Genomic DNA, 10,497 nt, shown 5'->3' on the forward strand with positions numbered 1-10,497 from the left:
GTAATCATTGAGCTAATAAAAAGATCTAGCATCAAGTTCTTCTGTTGTTCTTCCCTATTTCTTCTTCTTATTCTGTTTTGTGATTTTTCTCAAATCTCTGAGTTCTAAATTGTGACATGGTATTAGAGCCTTCATAATTCGATTCTGAGTTCAAATTAATCATGCAAATTCCTGCAATCTTTCGATCAGTTCAATTACAACATTCTTCTTCAAATACAATCTGTTCTTATCATAATTCAGTCAAATGGCAGCATTAGATCCTTCTCAAGATCCAATCTCACCTTATTACCTTCATCCTTCTGATAACCCTGGTATGAAATTGGTTTCAGAAAAGTTTGATGGATCTGGGTATAGTGATTGGAAGCGTTCAATGTTAATCAGTTTATCAGCAAAGAACAAAGTAGGATTTGTTGATGGCTCAATCAGCAGACTTGATCAGACTTCAGAAGTTTACAAGGCTTGGAACAGGTGCAATAGTATAATGATTTCTTGGATTTTGGGTGTCTTGGATCAAAATTTGGCAAGAAGTGTGTTGTATTTTAACACAGCAAGAAAAATCTGGGTGAATCTTGAAGAGAGGTTTGGTGCTTCTTCTAGCACAGTTCTGTATGCTCTACAGCAGTATATGGATCATATTGACCAAGGTATGGGTGATATTTCAACTTTCTACACAAAGATTAAACGATTATGGGATCAATTTGATGAGTTAGACCCTCTTCCTACATGTTCTTGTACTAACTGTACATGCTCAATCACACATAAACTCTTGAAGTCTCAGCAGGATAGTAGGTTGATTGTGTTCTTGATGAAATTGAATGATGGGTATAAGGTTTTGAAAGGAAGTTTGTTATTGCAGCAGCCATTACCTACTATTTCTCATGCATACAGACTTCTTATGCAGGAAGAAAAGCATAAACAGTTGAACAAAAGCAGTTTAGACTCAGAGTCTATGGCATTTGCTATCAACAGGAGAAACTATAATGAGGGTTATAATAATTTTGATAAGAACAAGCAAAAGAATTTTAATGGGAATTTTGGTAATCAGAGGCAGAATTCTTATACTGATCAGAATAGAGAAGTCAACTACTATTGTGATTTCTGCAAGATCCCAGGACACAGTCTTCAGAGATGCAGGAAGGTGAATGGTCAGAATGCTAACCCAAGTTACAAGAATGATTACAGAGGGAAAAGATTTGTTGGAGCAGTCCATGGTGATGATGATGCAAGCACAAGTTTTGGAGATGTGCAAAATACTATTACAGTAGAGCAATATCAGCAGATCATGGAAGTTTTAGGCAGGAATCCTCAAGCTAATGTTCCTAAACCTGATCAGAATGTTTTTGTGACTCAAGATCAGGAGAGTTGCAGCAAATCAGCCTTCATGGCAGGTAAATTTTGCTTGCTGTCTTCAAGTAGTTCAACTTGGATTGTAGATAGAAGGGCTACATATCATATTTGTCATGATATTTCATTGTTTAATAAGTGGCATGTTAATGCTGGTTCTGACAATTTTCTCACCATACCTAATGGACAACAAGTAGTTGTTACACATATAGGGACTGTGATTTTGAACAAGGACATAATTCTGCATAATGTTTTATATGTTCCTGAATTCAAGTTCAATCTCATGTCTATACCTAAGATTTGCAAAGACATGAATTATTTTGCAATTTTTACTGACGATCAATGTGTTTTACAGAGTCCTTCAATGAAACCTCAGCTTCTTGGTAAGCTTCATCAAGGGCTGTATCACCTTGACAGTTCAGTAACAAGAGATCCTAGTTCAACTCAAGTTCATTTAGTGAATAATGTTGCTCAAGAATTGATTTTCATCAGTTACATCACTTATCAAATGTTTCTGATGTAAAGAGTAGTGATATAGACTGCATTTGTCAAATTTGTCCATGTGCTAGGCAGATTAGACTTACTTTTCCAAGTAGTGTAATAAAGAGTATTGCAGCTTTTTAATTGATACATGTAGATGTTTGGGGACCATATACTAATGAGTCTCATGATGGTTGTAAGTTTTTCTTGACAATAGTAGATGATTTTACAAGAATGACTTGGGTATACATGTTGCATTATAAATCTGATGTTGTGAAGATCATTGTGAATTTATTTGCCTTTGTTGAGAATCAGCTCAAAACAAGAGTATTGTGTTTAAGAACTAATAATGCTAGAGAATTATGTGGAGGAGAATTGAAGCAATTTTATCTTTCTAAGGGAGTTTTACATCAAAAGACTTGTGTTGATACCCCTCAACAAAATGGAGTGGTGGAGAGAAAACATAGACATCTCTTAAAAACAGCAAGAGCCTTATCTTTTCAATCCAAAGTGCCTATTTCATACTGGAATGAGTGTGTTTTGACTGCTGTACACCTCATAAACAGAATGCCCTTTCCTGTTTTAAATAACATTAGCCCATATGAGAAGCTTTTTGGTGTTCCACCCAAATTAGATCACATCAAAGTTTTTGGTTGTTTATGTTTTGTTAGCACACAAAAACAACACAGAACCAAATTTGAACCAAGAGCAAACCCAAGTGTATTCATTGGCTATCCTTCTAATCACAAAGGATACAAGGTCATGAATATAGAAACCAAGAAAATCTCAATTTCAAGAGATGTTTTTCATGAACAACATTTTCCTTACCATATTTCTTCTACCCCTGACCCTAAAACCACCTTCAAATTTTTCTTGCCTATCACTTATGATTTTACACCTATATTTGATGTTGATCTACCTGATATTTTTACCCATGATCATACTGAAGAACTCAGTCATGTTCCCAGTCCCGTTCCCAGTTTTGGTTCTGATGTTGTTCCTATCAGTACTCAAGGTGATATTTCTGAGTTAAGAAGCGGTAGCAGGGTGAGAATACCATCTACTAAGCTTGATGGATTCATCTACAATAATGTTTAGAAGCAGGAAGCTCATTGGTGTAACTTGGTTCATTTCAGCAGTTTTCCTATACAACACCAAGTTTTTATTGCTAAAGCGGAATCTTTGGTTGAGCCTGTCACTTACAAAGAGGCAGCCAAGGATACTAGATGGGTTAAAGCAATGAATAAGGAGCTGAAAGCTTTGCAGGATACAGGAACATGGATACTAGTTGATCTTCCTGCAGGAAAGAAGCCTATAGGCTGTAAATGGGTATTCAAGATTAAGTTGAAAGCAGATGGGTCTGTGGAGAGGTTCAAGGCTAGGCTTGTTGCAAAAGGGTACACTCGGAAGTTTGGAGTTGATTTCCAGGAGACTTTTAGTCCAGTAGTTAAGATGGCTACTGTAAGGTGCATCATAGCTCTTGCTGTTTGCAGAAGTTGGAAATTGTTTCAGTTAGATGTGAATAATGCATTTCTACATGGAGATCTGCATGAAGAAGTGTATATGAAAGTGCCTGAAGGGTTTGAGAATCCAGGAAATAAGGTGTGCAGGCTGGTAAGGTCATTGTATGGACTTAAGCAAGAAAGTAGACAGTGGTTTGCAAAGCTTCTACATGAACTCATTTCTAAGGGTTTCAAATAGTCCAAGAATGATTATTCTTTGTTTCTTAAACATAACAAAGATATGATCATCATAGCTGTTGTGTATGTTGATGATATAATTTTGACAGGGAATGATGTTGCTGGAATTACTGAAATCAAGTCTCACTTGGACAAAACTTTCAACATTAAAGATCTGGGGCAGCTAAGCTATTTTTTGGGGATTAAAATTGGATATCATCACTTTGGAATCAGTTTATCTCATAAGAATTTCACTAGAGAACTCTTGGCAGAATGTGGTATTGAGACTTTCAAGCCTGCAGTCACTCCTCTCCCTTTGAATTTGAAGTTAAATGCTACAGATGGTGATTTATATCATGATCCTAGTTAGTATAGATGCATAGTTGGGAAGCTGAACTTTCTGACAAACACAAGATCATACTTATCTTTTATAGTGCAACATTTAAGTCAGTTTATGCAATAGCCAAGGGTTCCACATTTTCATGCTTTACAGCACGCCTTGAGACAAATAGCTTCAACTGCAGGCCAAGGAATTGTTATGAAAGGAACAGACAAGCTTACTCTTCAAGCTTTTACAGATTCGGATTGGGGTGCATGTTTGGATTCCAGGAGGTCTGTTTCTAGCTACATTCTTTTGTTTGGTAATTCACTAGTGAGTTGGAAATCTAAGAAACAGAATATTGTTTCTAAAAGTTCAGCAAAAGTTGAATACAGGGTTATGTCCTCAGCTGCTTCAAAAGTGGATTGGTTGGTCAGAATATTAGAAGAATTTAGGGTGACATATTTGAAGCCTATTACTCTACACTGTGATAATCAGAGTACCATCCATATTGCTAAAAATCCTCTCCAGCATGAACGCACAAAACACATAGAAATTGATGTGCACTTCACTAGGGACAAGGTTCTTGAAGGTCTTTTGGAGTTGGTCTATGTTCCAACTGGTTCTCAGCTAGCTGATGTTTTGACTAAGATATTGCCTTTAGCTCAGTTCAAGTTTTTGTTGGACAAACTTGGCATGTCTTCTGTCCTGCCTAGTTTGAGGAGGGATGATGAGAGTAGTGTTCTAGAAGCTGAGAACAGTGTTCCAGAAGGTTCTATAGCTAACAGACTTTAAGATTCCAAGAAGCCACGTCAGCTCTAGATCATAACAGAATAACTAATTCTGTTATACTTTGTTATTAGTTAGTTACAGCTGTAATATTTTAGTTGTATAAATAGGCTGCTCTACTACTATCTTGTATTCTTTCAACCATATTACTACAAACACATAATTGTAATCATTGAGCTAATAAAAAAGATCTAGTGGCAAGTTCTTCTGTTGTTCTTCCCTATTTTGCTGTTCTTCCCTATTTCTTCTTCTTATTTTGTTTTCTGATTTTTCTCAAATCTCTGAGTTTTAAAGTGTGACAATATTATTTGCTAAAAAACATTTCATTCCTTTTTAATTATTACTTGGCATTCCTCTCAAACTCTCTCCTTGTCACATGCATCTTTATTTTTAATTACTCTAATCATTTAACACTTACAAACAAGTTTTTCCTAAGAGCCTGTAAAACTCTCTATAAAGTTACAAATTATAAGAAGCGGAGGTAGTGATACGGTATATCAAAATGATTTATTTTTGTTTAGTGTTCGAACATTTAATTTTTTGGATTTTTTTTTGGTAAAATTGGTATAAACCACCTTTTTTGTCCAACTTTTTTGAAAAAACCACCTTTTAAGTTTTTTTTTTAACTAAACCACCTTTTAAGTACCTAAATTTTTTATTGCACCACCCCTATTTCAAATCTAACATATTGTATCTCAACCATCCACTTCCAAATCATCAACCATAGCAAATCTTTCCCTTCCATCTCAACCATCCACTTCAATTACCTCAATTTAGGTTTTGAGAATAAACAAATACTACAATTTAATTTTTGTAGCAAAATTAAGTTTGGTTTTTTAGAGCTTTACTCAATTTAGTCATGCATATATATAAAGGGGAGGGTCAAATGTTTTTGGAGGTGAAAAAAATACATGATTTAGGAGCGAAAGTCACAAGTTGTGGGCCCCTTTGACGTTTTAGTTAATTTTTTCGTCATAATTTGAAATAGGGGTGGTGCAATTGAAAATTTAGATACTTAAAAGGTGGTTTAATTAAAAAAAAAAACATAAAAGGTGGTTTTTTCAAAAAAGTTGAACATAAAAGGTGGTTTTTACCAATTTTACTTTTTTTTTTTTATTTTTGTAAAGGAAAGGTACACAAAAGTTAGAAAAGTCTTCTTTCGAGACTAACCATCCTATAAAATCTTGCATGAAGAGTTAGTATCCCATTATTCCCATATTAAAAAAAAAAAAAAAAAAAAAAAAAAAAAAAAAAAAAAAAAAACCAACCAACCTAGATGAAATAATATAGAGATAAGAGTCTAGCATTGAAGAGGTTACTACATCTTCCAATTTTGTATGCGTAATCTGCCTACATGTATGAAATAGATAGATTATGTTATTGAATGTCATCCTACAAATTTGGCGCGGCCTTCTATTTTGGGTATGTTCTAATTTATTGAACTGGGCTGAACTGAACTGAATTGTACTAATTGGAGCTGAAATGTACTGAACTGAAAATAAGCTGAAGAGAATAGACCCGGATATTTTCGATATGAATAACAAACAAAGTAATGAGTTTATAATAGTAGACGACAACAACAAGGGAATAACGATATGATAAAGATAGTGTGAAGAATCAAATACATTATCACTAGGTGAAAAAAGAAGATAAGCACCGCCCTAAGGCCACCGGTTTTTAAAAACCGGTGGGCAAAATGTGGGGAAAAATAGGCGGGATTTTGAGGGGAGGTTTTTGCCACCGGTTCAAACCAAACCCGTGGCAATATAATTATTGTCACCGGTTTGAACCGGTGGCTTTTACTTTTTTTTTTTTTTTTATAAAAAAAAACCCTACTCTCTCTCCTTATAAACCCAAACCCTACTCTCTCTCCTCATTCTCAGCCTCCCTCATTCTCTCTCCTCCTCTCCTCTCCTCTCCTCTCCTGATCCTCCTCTCCTCATTCTCATCGAAGCTCCTCTCCAGATCGAAGCTCCCCTCTCGATCTCATCTCCTCTCTCTCTCTCCAGATTTCCTCTCCTCTCTGATTTCCTCTCCTCTCTGATCTCCTCTCGATCTCATCTCCTCTCTCTCATCTCCAGATTTTCTGATCTCTCATCGATCTCACCGCCGGCCTCCCTTCTCTTTCCTGCTCTGTCGTCTCACCACCGCCACCGTCTCTACTCATCTCACCACTGCCGCCGTCTCAACTCGCCGTCTCAACTCGCCTCTTACTCTCTTGGTTTTAATTAATTGATTTTTCTGGGTTTTTTTAATTTCTTGGTTGTTTTTAATTTGATTTTTTTTTCGTGTTTTCTGGGTCTTTTGGGTTTTCTGGGTTTTTGGGGATTATGTTTCATGAGTTTTATTAATTTTTTTTTTTAATTGATGCATGCGTTTTTTGGGGTTTAATTATGCGATTATAATCAATTTGGGATTTTAATTCGTTATTTCTCGAATATTCTGGGTTTAAGTTGTTGATTTTTTTGATTTTTTTTCTCGGCTTTTTAAAATTATTTATGGGATTTTCTTTTCATTTTTGTTTAATTTTTTTTCTGGGTTTTCTTCTGGGTATTACTAGTTGTAGATTTTCTGGGTTTTTCAGTTGTTTTTGTTTTTAATTTTGTGGATTTTTTTTCTGTGTTTTTGCATTTTTGTGGGTGTTCTGTTTGCATGTCTTAGTGGCTTGTTTTAATCGATTTTTTTTTTGTTTTGATTGATGCAGGAATATTATTGATTTAGATCTAAAATGGAATCGAAGAGTGAAGAGGAAGGAATATTTTTTTTTATATTGTAAATTTTTTTATTTATATTCGATTTTAGTTTTGTGTAATTTGATTAATTTAGATCTTCTAAATTGGAATTGTTGTACGTTTAATTTATTTGTAGTTATTAATTTAGTTTTTCACTCTTAAAAAGTGTACAATTACTTACATATTGATGAATATATGTGTTTTTATTTATATTATACATATAAATATGTTTCTGCTACATTTTAAGTGAAAAAAATGAAAAAAAAAAAAAAAAAAAATTTGTTTTTTAAGGGCATTATTGCCACCGGTTAACCGGTGGCAATACTCACTAATACACAAAAAAAAAAAAAAGCGGGACAGATTATTGCCACCGGTTAACCGGTGGCAATACTTGTTTTTGCCACCGGTTTTGAACCGGTGGCTTTTTCAAAAGCTAATTGCCACCCCCCCCCACTGACCACCGGTTCAAAACCGGTGGCATAGGGGGGTTTTGAACCGGTGGCCAATTGATATTTTCGCCTAGTGTATGTACCAAAAATATCAACATCGGACAAAAAGCAATATCAACAAGATGACTACATATATTATACACATGCATATATCATCGAATATAATCTTACCTTTTACATATATGCAAGTATTTATTCCTTCTTGTAATATGTTCAACATTCAACAACACTATTACTATATGCAAGCAAGCATGGCATTAGCTTTTACACAATTGCGCAATGGGTAAGCACACTTTATACACGAGCAAAACTAGCGCCACAAAATGTTACGTTGCCTCAGAATATTTATCTACTTCTAAGCTAACTCTCTATATAAACCTTTCAATGTCCTTTCGAAGTTCATCAAACAATCATCCTTAGTTCACTTATCAATCTTACTAAGTCGAACTCTTCAAAAGTTTCTATTTTTAGAAAGTTTCTACTTAACACAATGGCCATTTTCTTGAGCAGATTTCAAGCTCACAAAGAAGATTATGATTGCATTAATCATGTTAATTGTAGTTATTTGGTTGTGGTTCGTGCAATCGAAGGGGATGATGATGATGATGATGATGCTCCCTATGATTTTGCCTCTGCTGCGTAATAGTTGAATAGCTATATTTTTGTTGGGTGTAGTTTAACTAGTTATAACTTCAAATGATATGCCATAAATATGTACAATGTTATCCATAAATTTTGAGATGATGCAACACAAATTGGATGAGATAAAGATGAACTTCGTTCGGGAAAAAAAATGACTAGTCATCTTTGATTTGTACCTTTTTGAATGGTTTTTAAGTACTGTATGACTAGATCTTGTAATGTACGACGACCATATATAGTACTAATAAAAGCTGTTACAACTTCTCTTAATTCATACTCATATTTTCAATAATTAAAATATTACTATTATTTGTTGATTGAAATTATTATTATTGCTGCAAACACTGTCCTATGTGCACCTTGATCATTAAATCTCATGAAGTATAAATATGTAAATGCAACTTTACAAAAAATACTAGTTACAAAGTTTTAAGTACATAACGAAAGAGCATTTAAATACTTAACTACTGATTCAATAGGCCCTTCATTTCTAACATTGCTTACATGAACATTGACATATATACTTGCTTTATCATATGATGTATACAATCTATCTTCACAACTAATAACCTCGAATAAAATATTATCCCACACCTACACTAAGCAGCTTGTTGAAGCTATATTCTTCGTAATAGTTGTTCCGATCCCACGACTAACATCTACTATCATAAATTCACATCTAACAATCACCTCTATAGCTGTATTTGCCGATCAGGGCCATAGGCTGACAAAATATATGAAATTACTAATTTTAAAATACACTAGAATTTTTTTGTATGCCTTATTTTTAGAATTATAGGTAAGTTAATCTAAATTTTCTCCCATAAAGAAAACACGTGTATATATAGATAAGTTCATACCATCGTTAATTGTAACGGAGTATTTTGCAACTTTGAGTTATTTTTTGTGAGATAATATAGAAAATTTCAAAGTTATACGGAGTACATAACAATCAGTGCACGGTTTCTGCAGGCGGATGCACGATCCGCATGGTGCATCGGTGCATCCCTTTCTAAAAAAAAGCGGAAAGAATATTGTATAGAAATGTAAAGAACATTTAGTTAAAGTGAAAAGAACATGTTATATAATTGTAAAGAACATTGTATAGAAATGTAAAGAACATTCAGTTAAAGTGAAAAGAACATGTTATAAAATGTTAAATAATGTTCTTTATCTTCATGTTCTTTGAAATGTTCATTACATTAAATTATCATTATAGGTGATCAAAAATTCGGCTCGGGTCGGGCCTTAACATAATATCTCGTCCCTAAACCCGGAAAATATAGCAAGTTTTTCGGGCTTTTTTCGGGCCGGGTTTGGATTTTTAACAAAAAAATGCATTTTGGCTTGCCCAAACCCGCCTTATTTTCGGGTCGAATCGGACCGGGCTTAAGTTGACCACCTCTAATTATCATGTTCTTTATTAATATTACGGATGCTCTTTAGATATATATAAAGAACATAAAATTTGATTTTTTTTTTACAAAATAGCCATATGATCTTTACAAAACAACTATATGTTCATTATAATACAACTATATGTGATGTTTTTTATAAAATAGCTAGATGTTCTTTATAACATAACTGTATGTTCTTTACTGAACAACTAAATATTCATTCCGCCTTTTTAAAAAGAAAATGGATGCACGGAGCATTTTGCATCCGCCTCCATGGAAAAAATATCACATAACAATTACTTGAGGTACTCCTTAGTATTTTATTTATTTAATTTTTTGTAAAAAAATATATAAATTTGATATTTACAACTTAAAGTATAAAGCAAGACAAATCTAACTAATAGATTAGAATACCACACATACTTTATTATTATTATTATTATTATTATTATTATTATTATTATTATTATTATTATTATTTTTCTTAAGCATATATACACAAAAGATAGTCAAAGAAAAATAGGTATTATTGAAATTATTTAAAAATACGGTAAAAATATGGAATAAGTATATACGAGTGATATGGTTATACAGTACAACAACATATACGTATAGTAGTAGTTTCAAACAAAAAGAGTTATTACTATTTATGCACACTTGGCACTT

The 10,497-nt window shown here is 33.6% G+C and overlaps 1 protein-coding gene across 1 annotated transcript; it reads left to right on the plus strand.

Annotated features, from left to right (window-relative positions):
* The first annotated feature begins 244 nt into the window (after positions 1 to 244).
* LOC145579710 (uncharacterized) lies at positions 245 to 1,867 on the plus strand. Its single transcript, XM_081636947.1, has one exon. It carries the CDS (start codon positions 245 to 247, stop codon positions 1,865 to 1,867), a length of 1,623 nt encoding a protein of 540 aa, XP_081493073.1.
* The last annotated feature ends 8,630 nt before the right edge of the window (positions 1,868 to 10,497 follow it).

This window comes from Chenopodium album, chromosome 14 (assembly GCF_948465745.1).
Source record: "Chenopodium album chromosome 14, dcCheAlbu1.1, whole genome shotgun sequence".
Lineage (NCBI taxonomy): Eukaryota > Viridiplantae > Streptophyta > Magnoliopsida > Caryophyllales > Amaranthaceae > Chenopodium > Chenopodium album.

Coding starts and splice junctions, on each gene's coding strand:
- LOC145579710 (XM_081636947.1), top strand. CDS start 245: ATGGCAGCATTAGATCCTTCTCAAGATCCAATCTCACCTTATTACCTT.